The 21,396-nt window shown below is 40.6% G+C and overlaps 1 protein-coding gene across 1 annotated transcript in view; it reads left to right on the top strand.

Annotated features, from left to right (window-relative positions):
- The first annotated feature begins 11,194 nt into the window (after nucleotides 1–11,194).
- LOC308398910 (chromodomain Y-like protein 2) overlaps nucleotides 11,195–21,396 on the top strand; it is a 48,447-nt gene continuing 38,245 nt past the window's right edge. The window contains exon 1 of the mRNA XM_080885781.1: nucleotides 11,195–11,474. Within this exon, the coding sequence (XP_080741907.1) occupies nucleotides 11,451–11,474 (24 nt within the window). The 5' untranslated portion in view covers nucleotides 11,195–11,450. The remainder of the gene's footprint in view (nucleotides 11,475–21,396) is intronic.

Raw genomic sequence — 21,396 nt, 5'->3', positions numbered from 1 at the left:
GTGAAGAAAGGATGTATGCACATCATGTATTATTTTGAATTTACCCCCTATGTAGGCACTTGTGTCTTGCGGGGTTATTGACTCAGAGGATGTCCCCACAGAGATGCCTTCGGCCACAGGGCGCCCACTGTTTTGGCTGAGGGCCAACTGCTCAGCCTCTGTGAGTGGTGGTGGTGGAGGACCCCCACCTGTTTTTCAGGCCTCCGCTTTTTTTCTGTTGGCTATAACGGGCCACATTTGAGCATACAGAGTAAGCAAATATGTACTTGTAATGTGCTCAGATAATTTCAATAAGTGCTTACAGAAAGAAAATTAATGTAGCCTCTAACTGCAATTGATTTACATGGGACAAACAGACCAAGCACTATGGCTCATAATACAATTACACCTTACCTGTTTGGACTATATTTTTATATTTCATTTTTACTTGCTGCCAGGAACGTTTGGGGCCTGTTGGGTTGCACCTGCGCTCACATCACGTCACAAAATAAAATGTATAAAATAACAAATAAAATAACATATGATAAAATAACGTGTTAAATGGGTGGAAATCCCTAGATCAATGTTTAAATTAACACTCACGCATTGACTCTGTCGGCTATGTTTTGCCATGCATGCTCCCTTTTTTTGCAGCTGAGGCTGTGTTACTTTTTTCCGCGGAATTTGCATGTTATCGGCATATGCTGCCATCAGAATTTCGGCCTCAAGCGCTGTAAAATTACATTGACCGCGCCTTCTTTCCCTCCGTCTCCATGGTGACTCACTTAATCTGTGCTCCACTGATCAGGGCTTTATGTATCCTCGTCCGCGCGCTTCACTTGGGGTTAAAGCAACTCCGCGTTGACTGAACTACTTGTTATCAGCCTTTCTGAAACCGAATATTCCGAGTTGGACAGTTCGGGGTTACTCAACCCTGAGTATCGTTTTTCACTCTGAGTTTTCTAAACCGGCTTCCTGAAACAGGGCCCAGAACACTAAAACTCTAACCAAACCCCACCCAGAGAACCTAAACTAAGAATGATCCTAAAACCCATTAAGCAAAGCTAGAATATAATGAAATAACAAAATCAAAGAACCAAAAACACAAAACACTGGGTCAACGACCCAGGGACCCTAACACTGTATTTTACAAGCTGTTGGTTTAAATGATAAATTTATTGATTTACTGATCTAGTGCTTTTCTACTACATGAAAACTCAGACACACATTGATAAAGTGCTTTATTCTATAACTTTAAGTGCTTTTTATCTATTATGCACACACTCAAAGTTGAAAGTGTATCAGGGGCAATCAAGGACACTAAATGTGGAGTGTAGAAGCCAGGAATCAAAATGGAATGGCTACAGCCACCAAACTAAGTTAACAAAGTTTGTTTTGTGTTTGAAGCTACAGTAATAGTGTAGACAGCCTAACTCTGTCAGGGTTTCTGGGTCTTTGACCCAGTATTCTTAGTTCATGTTCACTGTTTATATTCTGTCTGCTTCACCTCCTGTTTTATTGTGTTAGCCTTGGTCCATGTGCATTATGTTCCGTCCTCTTCCCGTTTATCATTAGGTCATTATGTTCAGCTGTGTACTCACCAGGTTCTAATCTCTCATCACTCAGCCTGTGTATTTATGTCCCTCAGTTCAACCAGTCCAATGTCGTGTCATTGATGTTATTGTGATGTTGTTCTCGCCGCTGTTAGGTTGTCCTCTGTTCAGTTCCGTCAGGTCAGCCGGTCAGTTGTCAGTCAGTCTTTCATTCATCCATTCAGTCAGTCGTCCAGCCGGCCAGCCGTTTCCTACTTCTGTTCTGTTTGTTCACTCCGTTGACAATAAAACACCAATCTTCACCTACCTGTGAGTCCAGCGTTTGGGTCCTCCTTCTTTCGTCCACGACCTCATCCTGACAAACTCTAACAAAAACATATTATGAAAAGGCTAGAGAATCACTTCTCAACAGGACTGTGAAAGCAGTGGATGTAGTAACTGATTGCATTCTCTTTATCTAATCGGTCCCATAACCCACAAACATTGCATGATGTTTAAAGCCTTGAAATCTTTTCGTGTGAAGCTACTTTACCTGCAGATAATATAATCTGTCTGAGTGAAATTGCAAAGAGGGCTATCAAAGTTAACATATTATGAAATATTCAAATGTCACTTGACAGAAATATTATTACACTGACACAAAAAAAAATACTACAGGCAGTCGACCCATGATTTTGTGTAAGTTTGATATTAGTCAGCTATTTTCAACTAAAAAAGCTTGTTTATATACGGGGTGGCTGTAGCTCAGGTGGTAGAGCAGGGCATCCATCGGAGTGTGAATGTTAGATAGGGAACACTTGGAAACAGCCTAGAAAAAAGTGCTTGTCCAAATGGGTGTGAATGGGTGAATGAACAAGTTGTACATTTATACATATAGATAGAGTAGAAAAGCGCTATATAAGAACCAATCCATTTACCATCTAAACTGGCTAAAGGAGTTTGATAGAATTGTTTTTAAAAAATGAACTGCGACAAGGCAGCATGGTGGCACGGTGGTTAGCACTGTTGCCGCACAGCAAGAAGGTCCTGAGTTCAATTCCAACATCAGGCCGGGGTCTTTCTGTGTGGAGTTTGCATGTTCACCCCATGTTTGTGTGGGTTCCCTCTGGGTACTCCGGCTTCCTCCCACTGTCCAAAGACATGCAACTTGTGGGGATAGTTTAATTGGAAAATCCAAATTGCCATTACGTGTGAATGTGAGCGTGAATGGTTGTCTGTCCCTGTGTGTTGGCCCTGCGACAGACTGGTGACCTGTCCAGGGTGTATCCCGCCTCTCGCCCTATGACAGCTGGGATAGGCTCCAGTGCCCCCTGCGACCCTGAAAAGCAGAAGCGAATGGATGGATGTAACTACAACAAGGATATGAGTGACAGCAATTTCAAGATAGTATAATGGTGCAGGATATTTTTTTCTGCATACAAGGCACGTTCTTGACCTAATCAAATCCAGTCACATTCATAAATGCTACACAGAAAGTCTTTGTATAAATACGTGTTTATTGGAACTGAAGCATGTTTAAGCCTCCACATACACTGGGGGACATTTAAAGGTGCCAGAGAAAACCCAGGAGCAAATTTTCAATGCAGTGTTGAAGCCGCAGTCAGTCAATTTGAATTAGTCAGAAACTGATTCAGTTCATGCGACTGCAAGTGTGCAGGATTCTGTTGTTATGGTCTTAATTGATTGTGGGTAATTATGAAATCAATAATGGATGTAACAAAGGAAGGGTTCAATGCTGGGAAATGGGTGCATTAAGCATTAACAATTTCTTGCACTTCCTAGAGAGAACAGTTTACCACTTGTGGTGGGGATAGGGTTCAACAATGTGGACTCTACAATTTGAGGGTGGATTGGACCCTCAAACATTTACATCACTCAAGATCTTTGTTTCATATGCTGTAAGTCTTCATGAAGTGGGATATTTAGTTATAAATAGGGTCAAATCCTAAACCTGTAAAAACATGACTTCTTGCTCTCTCTATGCAACTTGATTGAACTTGTCAGTGGATTATTTAAAATTAATCGCCTTTTTAAATAATTATTTATGCTTTAACCACCATTTTCCTTTCTCATTACATCCAGTAAGTATCTTCATATTGCTCTATTTGTTTCTCCTCAGCAGATTCAAATCCAATTTGGGGGAGAAGCAGACTGTGGGCCAAAGAGCAAGTAATTACTTTTTGGTGCAAGTGCCCTCCTTTGGAAATTTAGCAAACACATTACATTTTGGCTGACAACTGCTTAACCACAAGGCTATTTGGTCCAAAGCTGGATGAGTAAGCATGAGATAACTGTTCAAGAGGCAAAGCCCTTTAGCAGCAATATTAATTCTGAATATTGCTCATTGGAAGTAAAAGAGGAAGTTGGGTGATGAACTGTAGAATCACAAAGTTGGCAGAGGGAGTAGGATGGGATGGATGCCACTGGAAGCAGCTGTTCAATTCCTGACAGTCAATTTTTGTCTTCTTTTCATCATTCCCATGAAAGTTTAAACCAAAACCACATGGTTAACTGACCGTAACTAAATACATGTACAATAACACAATGGAACGGTTTTGTCTAAACTCTCCCAAATCAGCTATATATAAGCAAACCTTGACAACAGCAAGGTTTTGGAAGACTTCAGGCCTCCCAGACTGTGTGGACAGTTGGCATATTTTCTCCGTTCAATCTGGATGCATGATATAAAAGCAGACATGTTCATAAAAATATTGCTAGTATGTCTTGTCTTGTAGTTATCATGACACTCAGGACCAGGAGAAATGTCAACTTTCAACAACGTAGTAAATGTTGCAAAAACAGTAAGAAATGACATGCCCAAAGATGTTAATTTATTACTTTTACCTTTTCTTATAGGTGTTTCTTATAAGTCACAATAGAGAGCATGAAATAGCTGGATTGTATAAAGGTTTTTAATAAATGGCCTGCATTTGTATAGCGCTTTACTCAGTCACTAAGAAACCCAAAGCGCTTTACACTACATTCAGTCATTCACCCATTCACACACACATTCACACACTGGTGATGGCAAGCTACATTGTAGCCACAGCTGGGGCCTGGGGCGCACTGACAGAGGCGAGGCTGCAGGACACTGGCGCCACAGGGCCCTCTGATCACCACCAGATAGCCATAAACTCAGAAGATTTTAATTTATACCTTTTGTCATATATTTGGGCATTTAAATAGACAATATAAAAAGTTGCAGCTAATGTGCTTTTAGCCATGCTTTAATCTTTACTGTGTGTCAGAGTTTGTAAACTGAAGGGCCCATAGGCAACATTTTTAATTTTAACAAGCCTTTTTTTAGTTGAATGTAAAATTCAAAAACTAGGTCTAAATCTAAAAGGAAATCCAAATCCAGACATCAAAGAGAAATATCATGGACACTTTGACAAAGACTAAGAGGAAGAAGGGGCCTATTTATACACAGAAGGTAATGAGCAAAACGGAGACAGGTGGGGAAAATGGGACAGAGGTCCAGAAAATCATAAGGGGAAGAAGTAAAACTCAAGCCCAGACACAGGAGACAGCAGTTTTGAAAATAATACAGGAAATTAACCCAAGCAAACTCAGAGACAAGTATAATGTTGCTTGCCTGAGTTGGACTCAGCGACTCGGGAGACTGAGGAGACTTTTTATTAGATTTTTATAGCTTTTATTGCATTAAGTTCACTGGAAAAAGTAAGCGGACACAACTCTACATGAGAATGAAAGATCTAGAGAGAAACAGACTATAGAGAAGAGAGAGAAAAAGAGAGACAAACACCCCAAGCCATTCAGGACCATAACAACAAGATGACTCACACTGAACGTTAAACATGGGAACAGAGGGAGGCTGGAATACTAATGAACAAAGCAGGAACTAAGAAAAAATTAAAAAATACATACAACAACACACAAATCTAAACTATAAATAATAAATATAAATAACTATAAATATAAAACTGAGATGTATTTAATCAAGGATACAAAACTCAAAACAAATACAATTCTGAGAAACACAATTTCTTTATAATAAATTAATTAATTAATGGTAATGTCGCGATCATTGGTGATGTGAACATTGAACATTACAATAATATAGTAATATGGAGAGTGCTGATTTTTCAAATTTATATCTAAGATGTATGATGTTACATTTGTCATTCACTGTGCTCCAAATGTCTTGTCATTGGATGAAAAAACTCTGTTGGACTGTGTATTGTGGCGAGCTCAGACAAGGGGGAGACAGAGGTGTTGTTTGGTCTTGCTTCCCCGTATTGCCAGGGAGCACCGCTGTTTATTTTCAACAGAAAAACACCGCCGCTAACCCAACTGCTCAGCGTAGCTCTAGCATAACAACAACAAAAAAGGGCGCTCTCTCACCCAAAAAACCCCCACACAGTCGCAGAGAGAGCGCATCACATGGTAACCAGAGCAACATAACGCTACCACCTGAAACAACAGAACACAGTTGTTAAACACAAAAGTATGATCAATAGTAAAATGTGTGATGGCTTTTTCCACAGCTTGCCATTCACAACTGGTGCAAAGAATACAGTTACAGACTTAGTTCTAGTGATAGAGGAAAGAGCACCTTTCTGATGACAAAAGAAGGCACTAGTTCTCCTGTTTTTGGAATTGTAAAGCACTTTGTGTGCCTTGAAAAGCGCTATATAAATCCATTATTATTATTATTAAACTAGTTTTCAGCTAACAGCTGAAAACCCTGTATATCTCACCATGTTATTCTGTATCTCCTTAAAAGAATCTAAGAAAAAATGACAAGGTCATCCCTGGCAATATACAAAGAAAGACCACCTAGTTTTTTGACAAATCACCTTCATATGGTTAAAAACTATATTCTATATTAGTCTCATAGTCCAGTTGGCAGGATAATCCTCAAAGAGATATTGGTTTAAAATTTATCTCAGCATGCTGTGCTGTGTGTCAACAAAAAAAGAAAGAAAAACAAAGTGGAAAACAGAAGAAGAAATGGCAGGTCTTATTGTACAAAATGTTTATGGAAAACTCCAAAGAATCAACACAGTCTATTTTAGAGGCATGGAGGAATGATTTGCAAATGGATGTATCTGATGATAACTGGTATAAATCGTGCTTCTTGGCCCAGAATCAGACAATCTAAACTATTTCAATATAAATGGTGCACAAGACAGTATATTACCCCCTCAAAATTGCATCATTTTATCCCAAACATCCCCGACACCTGTACTAAGTGTGGAGTGGATAGGGGCCCTTTGTTTTATTGCATATGGGAGTGCTCACATGTGAAAGTGTTTTGGGAAAAGGTAATAAATTTGTTAAGCCAAATCATTGGTGATGTGATTCCACTTGATCCCAAACTATGTATTTTAAATGTATACCTGAATAATTTTGTACCTGCTGCAAACATTAGAGCTCTGTTAACGATCGAACTTTTGGAAGCCAAGTGATGTATTGCTAAGTGCTGGAAAGATTAAAAAATATGTGGACGATCTCATTGGCTCAATGGACATATATACTAACACTGGGGGAAATAACTTGTGCATTAAGAAACAAACTGGACAAGTTTGGAGGTTTTGGGCCATATGGTCAAGATTCTACAACTTGAAAACTTTAAAACTTGTTAAAACCAATAAATAAATGAGTGAAAGAAAGAAAGAAAGAAAGAAAGAAAGAAAGAAAGAAAGAAAGAAAGAAAGAAAGAAAGAAATGAGAAAAAAGGCAGATCTAAAAAGTATCTATTCCAGATGAACAGTTTCTAAAAGTCATGTCCTTAAGAAATAGTTGGGAAAAATCCTACAAAGACCTAAAAAAGGACATGTGAAATGCAGCTGGCCTTTCGTTGATTCAGCTACTGTTTACTGAAACCTCACCAGAAATGGCCTCGGTGAAAGGGTGACTGTCAACAAGCCATTCTTAACTATGGGAAATGAGGAGAAAAAGCTATGATATGCCAAATTAGAAGACAAGAACTGGACTGAAAATTTGTGACAATGGATGATAAGGACTGATTAATCCACATTTTATTTTTTTATTTCAAGTCATTATCTTTATGATTTTCCTCATGCTGTGCATTTTCCATTACTATACCTCTCTGACCTGTCTTCCCCATGTGATGTTTGTGTAATGAATGTATGGTAGGAAGGGTGAGATGGCGCTGGCAAGGCTGGCACCCCTAACCCAATTTCCCTCCAGATGAATAAAGTATTATCAATCAATCAATCAATCAATCAATCAAACAATCAATCAATCAATCAATCTTTAGAGGAGTTCAGTAGAGTGTCTACAGCCATATTTAAAACATGATAGAGGTTCTGCTATGATTTGAGGTTGCATTTCAGTTAGTGTTGCAGATCTTATCAAAAATGGAGTAGCATCACAGTTTAAATCATTGAGCTATACTGTCTAAAATGTGTCTGACTGGCTTGATTTGTTAGCATGACAGTGATCCCAAACACACTGCCAATGCAATAAAAGTAAACCTGAATAGTAAAACACACAATGACTGGAACACTATCAGTCATGAGCCCAGACCTCAACATTATTTTTCAATACCATCTGGACACTGTCTGATTGGCAGCGGCTTCATTTTTCAGCATTACAGTGATCCCGAAGCCAGTGCCAAAGCAGTAAAAGCAAACCTGAATAGAACAAAAACACAATGGAACACTACGAGTCATGGATTGGCCTCCCCAGAGCCTGGACCTCAACATTAAAACACTGTGGGATCATCTTGAGAGAGAACAAAAAGCAACCAACATCCATAGAAGAGTTTTGAATGCCTGTCAAGAAGCCTGGAGAGTTATTTCTGAAGGTTACTTAAATAAATTATTAGAAATCTTGCCTAAGAAATCTCAGACTTTTAAGCTTGTTAGAGTTGCACACACTCTGTTTATGCCTTACATACTGTAGTTCCACAAGTGTTTGCACAAGTTTTTCCATAAGTCACTGCATTCATTTCCCTTGCAAAGTATTTGGAAATGAGGGTGGGTTAAGAGTTTTGCACAGTAGTGTAAATGATCTGAAGCTAACACTTCAGCTAATCCCAGTACAACCCAACTATTTTAAGGGATTTTTTTGGCCAGCCACCAAGAAACATGAGCAGATCGTCAATGCTACGGAGATGAAGGTGCTCAGGTGGGCTTAACCCGCCTGGATCATGTGACGAATGAAGGAGTTGCCCCAATGAAAAGAAAATGAGGGAAGCGCGCCTAGAGTGGTATGGACGTGCGCAGAAAATACAGTGTCAAGAACAGCCCTCCAACTCGACACTGGAGGCCGCTCACCTCAAGGAAGACTGAAAAAGCAGTGGATGGACGTCATCATTGAAGACATGCGCTCAGTGGATCTGACCCCAGAGGACACCCAAGACCAACCCAAATGGAGAAGACAGAGCCACGCAGCGTACTCTGTGCTGGGAAGATGCTAAGAAGAGAGTAAGGTGTTTTTTTATTAGTAAAGAAGACAGTTCTTTTCTATCTTTTTTTAAATTGTTTGTTTGTTTGTTTGATTGATTGATTGATTGATTGATTGATTGATTGATTGATTGATTGATTGATTGATTGATTGATTGATTGATTGATTGATTGATTGATTGATTGATTGATTGTACTGTTTCATTTTAACTTAAAATGTGACGATATCTTCATATACCACTTGGTATCAAACTCTAAATACACAAAAAGTGATGATATTTGTTTTTCCTGAATATACGCATTAAATAAATACATCCCTACAGAATATTTGTATTCTGTAGCGCAAGTGGAAAACTGTTATATGTAGCAAGGCAAAAACAAATAATCCTGTTCATAATCTCATATCATATTGTGAGCTACTGAAGGCCTATAAGCATAACTGCAACAAAGTAAAATTCTGGTATTATCATAAAGATGTTTAGTGCAGTAATTGCTTATGTATGTATGTTATACAAGAAATTAAGGACAAAATATGGGGGCAAATTGCATCTCTGTTACATTGAGATGGTCTTCTTAGTGTTTTGAACAAATATGTTAAAATTTTAGTATTCGCTTTTATACGCAGATATTTTTGCTTTGTAGCACACATAGGAGGGGTTATTATCCAAATCTTGCGTTACCTTTTATATGGCTTCTGAGACCTATAGCTTTTTAGACTATGTGTTATTCAACGTTTACACAGAGGTAATGAGCATGTGCAAATGTGTATGTGATCAGTGTTTTAAAATGTCTGGCCTGTCATTGTCCTGTAAAATCACTTAATGCAGTGACTGTGTAGAAACACTGAAATATTTTGAAATATATTGGGAAGCGACAAGTGCAAAGATTGCAAAAGGACTGTCACGATACCTAAGAGTATTTGTATTCAGTGTGTATCCTAAAGATTAAAGTTATAACAGAAATGAACAAACGTTTATAAACCTCAGTTTTGTAACTGCCAAGAGGGTAACGGCATTATTTGGAAGGAAAACTTAGAAATCAGCTGCTTCACACTGGATAAGACATGCAATATCAAACATTTTACTAGAAAGAATGAAATACATTTAAAGACAAACAAAAACATCTGAAATGGTCTGAGGGCCCCAACTTCAAAGATCTGGATCTGACGCAAAGTCAGACAGAATAACTGTTTAAACCATGCAGTGTTTGGATTATTCTTTCTTTTGAACTAATACAAATAATATTTTTATGCTAATTTTCATTTCTTTATTTTCATGTACTTGCATGAATTTCACTAGAAGAGTGTGGATTCCTATTTTTCAGTTGACAGGAGCAATTTGTTGTTCATTTGCTCTTTTTTATTTACAGCTTATTTTCAGATTTGTTTCAATCCATAAAATATTGTTGAAAACAGTTTCAAGTGATACAACTCTAGATTAATTTTCATATAATGACTGAAAACTTTTTCAGTATTTTAGGTTGTAGTTTTGGTGTCCTAGAGAAGGAAAATTACTCAAATTCTCCTGTTTGTAGTGGGTGTCTTTTTTAAGGTCTTTAGCAGCATTTTCACATTTGCTCTAAGGTAGAGCGGATATGAAAATGCTGCAAAAGCATTCATACTCTAAGGTTTTCATACTCTAAGGTAATTCATCCAAGGTTCTGCGAAAGATGTTGTGATCAAGACCTGGTCTGTGCCAAACAACCAGTTATTCTTCAGATTTTAGATAGGGGTTCCTACCCGGTTGTCATGGGACGAAAGATGGCCACACCCTGGACAGGTTGCTAGTCTGTGGAGGGCAAACACAGAGAGACAAACAGCCATTCACGGCTCTATGGCCAGTTTAGAAGTGCCAGACTCAGAAGGAAGCTGGGTGACCCAGAGAGAACCCATCAGAACCCCTGGAAACAGGGCAAAACAAACCTTTTGTTTTTAATCGTTTTTAATTTATTAATAAATAAATAAATATTTTAAAGATATTTGATGCTGATGCAAAGTTCAGTAAGAAGGTCTACCAACATCAGTAGCTAGTGATGAATCATTACAAATAGTTCCGCTTAACTTGTTCTAGATATTTCCCGGTGAATACAAATAAGGTAGGTCAGATCTTTCTATGACGCCACAGTGGACAGGTAAAGGGGATCATAGAAAGGGATCTGACCCAGCTGGTGTGTGTAAACACAACGCGTATAACGTCTCCCGCTGAGTGGATTGCAACAGAGCTCAGATGAGCTGGGCGCATGCAGACCATCAGGCTACATTCTTAGTCCGGGACTAATTTTTAGTCCTGTACTTCGGTATATGTAAACAGCACCGCCCCGATGGTTGCTTGTTTTAAGCGTGGAACGATCCGCCGGGCTCGATTGACACTGTCTGATCTGCTGCTGCGGATTGCTCAGAATAACAAGGCTGCTCGCTAATTCCCGTCTATCGGGGCTTTCGCCGAAACACCGAGAGAGTAGGGTCCAAAAAAAGCCAACAAGGCAGGCAAGAACGCCGCGCCGCCGCTGTCTGCACCCAAGAATGGCTTCAGGAGACCTTTACGAGGTAGGATAAAAACATGTCTACGGAAAATCCTCTGTAATATTGACGAATAATGGAATTAGGAAGTAAAGGGAAGGGCGTCGCGTATGCAAAAAGCGGTGTCCTAAGCCCTTTAACAGGCGAAACTAACCCGTTTTCAAGCTTGGCAAAGACGAGATTGCCTAATTTAAGCTTATACTTTATGTCGCTTTTGATATACTTTGTCATAATTCTTCACGACTGTAGTAAATGGATAAGATGTAATTTACGGGCTGAACTCCTCAGTCTGTCGCCGAGTTGAAAGTCGTGGTAAAGTGACAGCAGCGCTGAGCGAACGGGCATGGTGAATAGCTACAGACGGAGTGATGGTTCTGAAGGTGCACATACGTGCCAAAAGATATTTTGTCATCACAGCCTCGACAGCGGCGTTAGTGTCACAGGCTGTTTGGCAGACAGAATCAGACACCGGTTTATTTTTGTCAAACGGCGTACGCAACTCGGTGCGAGCTTCTTTCATGGTTGATGCGTGATTTTTGTGAAATTTTGACTCTCGTAGTTATGGGCTTAAAAGTTGCCCGAATGGGTGACAGGAAGGTCACGCTGCCCCCGTGCGCAACATCACTCTGGGAGTGTGTGGGGGCCCGGCGAGGGGGGCGTTCAGAAATTGCACAAAGGCTGGCTCCCTCATCAGTTTTGTCAAATCTGACACATGCTGTCATTAGCTTTTGTCACTCTGGTGTGGTGTCTCGTGTTTGAGCTTATGGTAGAGACACAGATGGGTCTCCCAAGGACAAACAAGTGTACTTATTTAAAGTAATGTACAAAGTTTAAACATGTCACAAAGTCCATCTGAGGAAAAGCTTGGGCATCCACTGAGTGTTTTTAAGTAGATAACATTATCAGCTCACAACACTGCCAAATAATGCATGATGAGTGAAGCTGGATGTCAGCTAAAATACAATAGACTGAATAAGTGAGTGGCATTTATTGCATTTTCCCAAATAGTTAGAACCACTGACTTTAATATTCCGTAAATGAGTGCTCTTTGTCTCAGAAACACATTAAAACTAAAGTAAGATAACACAAGGTTGCCAAAAAGAGAACACATTGGGTTACGTTTTACACTTGATCGTTACACCACCACCCCTCCACTCTCTTACTACTGCCACTATTATTTAGTTTGTTTAAAAAAAAAAATTTACTTAATTGCTCCATTTTAGCATAAAGTTTGGCCTCCTCTACCGAAAAATCCAAGGTCCACTACTGACCATGTGTCCCAAATTGTAAAAATTTAGATCAGATCTCTAATCCCTAAACCTAACCAGGGAAAATGGCAGGCTAGCTTGGGTAAAAGAACGAAAGTTGAGGCTCACAAAGATGTGTGCTGCTAAAGTTTCTGGGCTGCTTTCCTCATAAGCTATCCCTCAAGATTTTCTCCATTAAAAGCAATGCATTGTCCAGGATTGTAACATCTAGTGCTTTACTGAATCATTACATTGGTGTCATGCATTCATGAACTACCACTGAGCTATGAAAGCTACTTTCAAGACATTATGCAGTAATTACTGTTGATGTGTGGGGAAAATCCGTCAGCATGCTGTTCACTTGTAACTGTGTGAGTGTACCCTTACACAGGTGAAGTTATTCTGAGCAATTCTGTACTTTTGTTTTGAAGTTTGACTCTTGACACCTCTTCTTGTTCTAAGCGGGCTGTTGCCTTTATGTGAAACCTGCCTCATGTGGCAGCCTGTACTATAAACCTCAAGACTGATCAGTTTTGTATAGAGCTGAAATGACTGCTCATTGCTGAGCAGGTTTTGCTAACAATAATCTGTCTTTGAGTCATTTCTCTGCTAAAATGACTACAGCTGCATCTGATGCCACAGTTGCCAACTGCCACAGTTAAACTGTATTTAACTGGAGAAGCTGACCAGTGTTTACCTGTGCTGCATACCTTTTAGTTTAAAAATGACCATGGAAAAGGGTTGTTTGACATTGCTGCAAGAGTTAATTAACTCTTGCAAATCTAATTCAGTAATAAGTTTTGCGGCCTGTTACCTGATCCATGATAAATTAAACATGATAAATTGAATGTCAGTTCCTCTCGCACTCAGTTCCTTCTTCCATTGTACTTGGAGCTTGGTACCCAATCTCGGGTGGGAGTGATGATATCTACCCCCTGACCTGTCGTCCTGGCTCCACCTTGCCGTAGCATGTGTGTTGTATTTCGTCAACCTCTAGCTGTGAGAGCAGTCCCTTCTTCCGAATGTTGTTTCACCGTCAGTAGTGGGTATCGAAGATTCCATAGGTCCCTCATCCTATTTATGTAACCTGTCCGCTGGGGTTACTTGCGTAGTAGCATTCCAACAGCGCCCTATTTTCGTCTCTTGTCCTCTGATGGCTTCTCGTTCCAGTAGCCCACTTCTTATCAGGGAGCCCTGGTTCCTTAGTACCTGACGAGGACCTTGTTAATGCGGGCGACGTCCGAGCCAGTATGGCTTCATATTTATCTGTTTTGCTCATGTCTGCGATGGGCTTGGTTAGCATAGTGGGTCTAGCCTAGGACCCTTACTGGATACACACAACCCAGTTGGGAATCGAACTTGCGACTCCCGCTCTTACCACTACGCTATCCAGCTGCTTAATGGTAATAACAAGATCTGGGCTATCAACACCTAGGCCCTGCCTGTGATCAGGTACCCTGCTGGGATAATAAGCTGGCCAAAGGATGAGATGGAAGCCACAGACATCAAGACCAGGAAGCTCCTGACCATGCATCAAGGGTTTCACTCCAAGTCCAGCACCCTGAGGCTGTCTGCTAAGGGGAAGGAAGGAGGCCGGGGACTGGTGCGCGTCAGTACCACAGTCCAGGATGAGACCACAAACATCTATGACTACATGAGGAAGATGGCCCCAACCGACCACATGCTCAGTGAATACCTCAGGCAGCAGAAATCCAAGAAAGAGGAGGAACCATCATGGAAGGAAAAGCCCCTGCACGGTATGTACCACCGGCAGATAGAGGAAGTGGCTGACATCCAGAAGTCCTACCTGTGGCTGGACCAGGCTGGACTGAAAGACAGCACAGAGGCACTAATCACAGCAGCACAGGAACAAGCTCTGAGCACAAGATCCATAGAGGCTGTGTAATCCAGCACATAACAGCAGGATGCAAGATGCTAGCAGGCAGGGCATACATGGAACACCATAACGAAGTGGTGGGCATAGTATACAGAAACATCTGTGCAGAGTAGGGCTGTTCGATATAACGATGTATATCGGATGACGATATAAAAACGTCTATCGTTTCATTTTATGCTATCGTTTGTTTCGTGGTGTCGCAAAATACACTGTTTACAGCAATATTTTTTCATCCTTTTGATGGTCACTGTAGTGGCTACATTAATTTCTCCTTTCTCTTATATTTAATATAACCACACTACTGACGGACAAGCACCTGTTTTATGCGTTGTGGTTAGCAACAACGACGGTAACACCATCGCGTGTCCGCTTGTTTATGTTTCACATAAACCCTTCACAATAAAGCTCAAGATCCTGTTGAGACTTTTCAAAATAAACTGAATCACGTGAAAGAGCAGATTATTTACGGAGAGTAGTAGAAGTAGTAGTAGAGGTAAAAAAGAGCTGCCAGGTGCGAAAAAATAAACCTTAGACTCAAACGTTAGAACAGGCTTTTCCCCGCAGCACGCCGTGTAATAAATACTCACAAAGAAAACGGCGGCCTTTACAACTTATGTCTAAAAATGTATAGTTTCATGCATCAGTTAAAACACTCGACTCCAGGTACACTACGCGCAGCTGGAAACACTTCCCGCAAGTCGAGCTGCCCGAGATTCACATAATTTACAGAAAATGTTACATTTTTGTGATTTATATTGTTATCGGGACGATAGAATTCTTATATCGGGATATGAGATTTTGGTCATATCGCACAGCCCTAGTGCAGCCTGGAAGCTAGTGGAAATGGTGGATGGAAAAAAACAAAGGGGACACCCCTCCCCATATAATACAAATGATTATTATTAACTGAAATGACAAAAGTGGCACACTTATGGAAGAGTTTAGGGTAGAGTCACTCGTGCATCTAAGGGTTAAGAAAACCTCTTCAAAACATCTAGCCCATTTAAGAACACTGTCAAGTAGGTAGGTGTATGATTGTCATAGTCTACAATCAAGAGGATCTTTCATGAATTTAAAGAGGGTTTACAACAAGATGCAAAGCATTGATTACATTCAAGAACAAGAAGGCCAGATAAGGCTTGGCCAGAAAACATCTTAAAGAGCCTGCACAGTTCTGTAAAAGCAATCTTTCAACAGATGAAACCAAGATTGATTAGTACCGGAATGATGGGAAGAGTAAAATATAAACAAGGAAAGTGAAAAAGTTCATCGTGTGAAGAATGCCACATCATCTGTCAAATGTTGTGGAGGCAATAATATGGCATGGAAATCTATTGCTGGCAGTTTCTAATGATGACGTGACTGCTTATAAAAGCAGCAGGATGACTTCAAAAGTGTTCAGGACTGTACTCTCTGCTTAGATTCTGTCAAATGCTGCAAAACCGATTTGACAGTGCTTCACAGTGCAAATAGATTATGACCCAAAACATATGGAAAAGCAACTCAAGAATTTCTCAAGGCAAAGAAATAGGATATCCTTCGATGACAAAGTTAGAAACCTGATCTAAACTCATTAGAGCATGCCTTTCAGTTATTGATGACATAACTGAAGGCAGAAACCCACAAACAAATAGCAGGTACAGGACGCTGCAGTAAAGGCCTAACAGAGCATCTCAAGGGAGGAAATGGAGCATTTGGTGATGGCCGTGGGTTCTGAAACTTCAAGCAAGTATTAAAAACAACTCAAACTTCACTTTATATATCAGTGACGTTAGTCACTTTATAAATCACTTTGATCCTTTGTAAATGGGAAAGTACTTATAAAAATGGCTGCACTTCCTAAACACTTAATGCAACATTTCTCTCAAAGGCTTTAAATAAAACCTTTAAACAATCAAATCATTGATTTAAAATCTGCTGTGGGGGTGTAGAGAGGCAAAAATACAAAAATGTGTAATTGTCCAAAAACTTATGGGCTGTGCATTGCATTTTATTTAGCATGCTCATTAGTATTTAATTTCATGATGAAAACAAAAGCAAGGTGATCACAGGCAGCATTGTTTTTCACATTTATAAAGAAAGGCACCAAGTCTTGATGCTTTTATTTGAAGAGGAACACCTTAAGGTTTCTCATAGGTTTCTGTTGGAATGTTTGGAAACCCGTGTTTTTATCTTTTGCTGTGCAAAGTTCTCTAGCTAGAAAATAAAATTTTAAAAACATGTTGAGGAGTCAATGAGATGGAATCTGTGCCAAAAGGCATTGGAGTAAATATGTAGTCATGTCCAAGAGTAAGTGAGAGAGGCTGAGACCAGTGCTGTATATGAAAATTCAGTACTTCAGTGGTATCATTTGACGTTGGGGAAAAAAGTTAAATATTTGACCTGTAATTATGTTGCTGGATTCAATATTTGGTCTGTAATGCTTTCTCTGGAGGGTATTTCTTAAATTTCACTTATCTATTGAATCCCTTCTTTAGTTCTCAGTAAACCAGATCATCGTTTTCCTTCTTAGTTGAAAATAGTTATTGGTGAGTTGTGTTGAGTGCGCGCGCACACACACACACACACACACACACACACACACACACACACACACACACACACACACACACACACACGCCACTTTGTTTGGTACACTTGCTTAACTGCTTGTTAATGCAAATATCTAAACTATCTAGTCTGCCAATAGCATGGCAGCAACATGCATTTAGGAAGGTAGATATGATAAATTCTGCTCTGGTTCAAACCAAACATCAAAATGAGGATGAAAGGTCATTTAAGTGTTTTTGAATGTGGCTTGGTTGTTGGTGCCAGATGGGTTGTCTGAGTATTTCAAAAACTGCTGAGCTGCTGGGATTTTTCCATACAAGCATCTTCAGTGTTTACAGAGAATGGTGCAAAAGAGAGAAAGCATCCAGTGAGTGGCAGTTCTCTGGGTGAAAATGCCTCGTTGATGTCGGAGGTCAGAATACAGTAGCCAGTCTGCTTCGAGTTGAGGGGAATTAAAAAGTAACACAACCCAAGGCATGCAGACGAGTGTCTTGGAATGTACAAAACACAACCTTGAACACACAAAGCCCTCAAATCATCAAAGACTTAAAGTTGTTGAAGTTGTCAGGGCACCCAGACAGAAATATGAATTAGCTGAGAATGGCAAATGACCAATAACTTATACACAGATAACTTTATTTTTTATTTTTTATTTTTTTGCCTGTCCTGTATGACACTGTAGCAATCAGAATTATTGTCTGAAGGCCAAGAAAATGCCCAACAATTTACTTTCCCAAGTGGACCTTTTGCCAAACTGCTCCACTTGATTTTCATAGTTTATTCGATCTTTATTATTTATTTTTATTTTAAGTTATTACAGTTAGAAAGGCCAGGACTCGGGGATGGGAAAGAGAAATAAAAAGAACAGAGAAGTTGGGAAGAGAGTTAAGAGAAGGAGAGGGAAAGACAAATGGAGGAGGAGAGGGATAGAGAGAAAAGACACTAAAAGTTTGCTTCACTACCTGCTGAGAAAAAAAACAAGCAAAAAGAAAACAGCACAGAAGGGAAACTATAGCAACAACCAACATAAGCATAGGTATCTGTAAATAATAAATACTTAATCTTACTGAGCAGCACACAAGACCGACAATGCATGATATGTTTAGAGGCAGCAGCCAACCAAGCTAACCTGGAAAGAGCTGACGAGAGCTCTAGACGGGGGGGGTCACCCAGCAGCCATGGTGCAGAAGCTACAGGGGGCTGCGGCAACGTGCCTGCAGGCTCGGCCATCAGACAGCTGTGCCAGAGTGGACCGAGCCCCGGGCCCAGAGGCTGAGCCAGGCCACGCCAAGCAGCCACTGGGAGTGAGCCTGTAGATACCTGAGCGCCCAGCCCCGGACACCAAGAACCACTAGTGCACTAACGGCTGAGGGCATCAGCCACTGGCAGGGAGTGTAGTGGGGGGGGAATAGGCCTCCACACCTGGGGGGTGCCCAGATGTTCCCAGAGAGGTGAAGTCTAAGACCTGTCCTGACACATAGTCATAGACATAGAGAAACTGGCACACACAGACACAAGCATGCATTTCCACCCTCATGCACACATATACGAATATTCAGCACTCGTCCAACGTGGAGACAAGCAGAAATGAACACTGTATGCACACCCTCACTCCCCAAACATACTCTATAACCCAGGTCCAGGTACCATCACCCCCAGAGGGGCAATTTGCCCCCAGACCCAGGAGATGTTGCCCTTTTCCCTGGGGTGGAGACAAGCAGACCGCCCCGGTCCTGCAACAGCAGTGAGGCCCAGCATCCCAGACCCCGATGGCGAACAGAGAACGGGGGTGTGAAGATCGCATAACTCTCTCCGCCCGCTCATATGTGGTGTTGCTGCGTGCTGTTCTAAAGTGCATTTAAAGCACAGGAAGGGCATGGTGCTTCCTGCCTGAAAGCAGCAGGTGTCAGCACGGCCCCTCCCGAGAACCCTCAATGTCTACATGTATTTAAAATTGAGAGGTGGGCACCAACACCAGAGGTGAGGTTGAATACACAGACTGTATTCAACCTGGACGCCGTATAGTGTGCCCACCCCCACGGCCCTGTATGTATCTGCTATGAGAATATTAGTAATGTGGATGTCTAGGTTGTGAAATAAAATTGAGGCACAGGTGGCCAGAAGGGGACAGAGGAGGAATGTCTCCCCTGCACCTCAGTGATGCACCTGTACACCAAGGCCCTGCATCTGTGGGGGTGTGATGGAGTGGGAAGAGGGAGGCAGTTGGGGGGGGCTCAGCTCAGATAACTTATTTTTGATTGACTAAACAGCACGCTGATGACGGGTGTGGTTGGCAGCATCATAATTTTGAATTATTGGATAGTCTGTCTGTCACATTTTCACAAGAATAGATAATGGTGGTTAAAGGTCAAAGTTACTGTGGTCTAGCATCCATTACATTAAAGCGTTTTTTTAATGCTTTCCACATCTGCAATTCTTTTAGGGTCCGCTTGGGTCTCAGTGATGTAAATTTCGTCATCAGATATGAAGGACCACATAAGAAGGGGTGCACATAAGTGGTCCGCAGGTGCGCATACACTGTCAAAATAAAAAACGCGCACCAGGTAAGAAATTGCAACACGCGTTTGCGTACATAAGATTTTCTGGAGGAGGACAGACATTTGTTTAGAACTCTTAAAGATGTCAAAGAAGCAAGCTCCTTTAAGCAATTACTTTGGTGTTCCTCCAGCTCCAAAGAAATGTCAGAAGGAGCCCGAACCGCAAAAGAAGCGCCTATTCTCGGAAAAGTGGTTGCAGGAGGTGAGCTGGCTTCAAACAAATGATGAACGCACAGAGATTTGCTGCAGAATATGCCGTGAAAATCCCACTCTAGCGGACAAAAACAGTACCTTTTATATGTACGCAAACGCGCGTTGCAACTTCTTATCTGGTGCGCGTCTTTTATTTTGACAGCGCACCTGCGCACCTGCGGATCACTTACGTGCACCCCTGCACATAAGCATGTGCCTGCCATTTTTTTGCAACCATGCTGATTCGTCCGTGGAGATTTTGCATTAAAATGCATTAGCTACACATGTGCCCAGGCTGTGGATTTCGAAGAATTAGAACCGGAATGCCTACACGGCTGTTGGGTCTTCAGTTGTCCATAACATAGTATAATCCAGGCTTAAGTGAATACAATACTGTGCAAAACTCTTGAGCCATGCTTCATGTCTTTATAGCTTGATGAGAAATGACTGCCACAATTTATTTAAAGTGGTGCAAAAATACATGAATATACAATACATAAAGCAAAAAGCTTTATACATAGCCTGAACTCTCTTAGACAGCTTTTTTTTGTAATTTCATTATGTAGTCTTTGGTAATAATTCTCCAGGCTTCTTGAGGGACGTTCAGCAGATGTTTACTCCCTTTTGTTCTCTGTCGAGCTGATCCCATAATATTTTGTTGTTGAGCTCCAGGCTCTGACTGGTAATGTTCCATTGTGTTTTTGTTTTAGCCAGGTTTGCTTTTTACATTACACCATTAAAACAGAAGTTTTTATGTCTGAATTGGAACCCAGCATAGAAATAGAAGTCAAAGAATGTGACACAAGCTTGTGTGCGTGTGTAAGCTTTTACTATCATGGGTTTGACATCATTGTTATGCAATACACAATGCAGAAAAACCATGCCATTGATTAAAAGATAAGCCTACGATTCCAATGGACTGGAGAATTTGAAACTTGCTCTCGCCTACAAATGTTCTCAATTCCCAGTACTAGTCAAAGATCAGTGTGACTTTCCAAAAGACATTTATGTCCATAGCTCACAAATCTTTAAAAGTAGGAAATAATAGTTTTTTTGTTTTGTTTTTTAAATAAAGGATGTATTCACAGGATTAAAGCAAAAGCATATTTTATCATTAGCATTAATTCATCCAACGGCCAGAAACAACAGAAAGGTGCTTAGATTTTTGTAAGAAGCGCAGACTTTAAAGCTAACATAAGAGGAGTCATGGGTAACTTAAAAAAAACTCATAAGAAGTTGTATAATCTTACATCTGTTGATAATTTTGATGAATCAATAATTTAAGATGCTAATCTCTCCACATACGCACTGTATCAAGAGGATTAGCATGCTACCCAAAGACCAGTGCAGCAGAATATAGTCTTACAGAGTCTGTGAAGGAAAAAATTGTAGACTTGTAGAGCTGGATTTCCCAAGAAAATGAAATTGTGCTAATACGTACTGTGGATTTTGTTACATTTGTGTCTGCAACCTGTCTGCATTCAGTGTTTGAATAACTCAGATTA

This window comes from Rhamphochromis sp. 'chilingali', assembly GCF_963969265.1.
Source record: "Rhamphochromis sp. 'chilingali' genome assembly, chromosome: 6".
NCBI lineage: Eukaryota > Metazoa > Chordata > Actinopteri > Cichliformes > Cichlidae > Rhamphochromis > Rhamphochromis sp. 'chilingali'.
The sequence above is the reverse complement of the archived record's forward strand: the minus strand, read 5'-3'. Positions and strand labels throughout refer to the sequence as shown.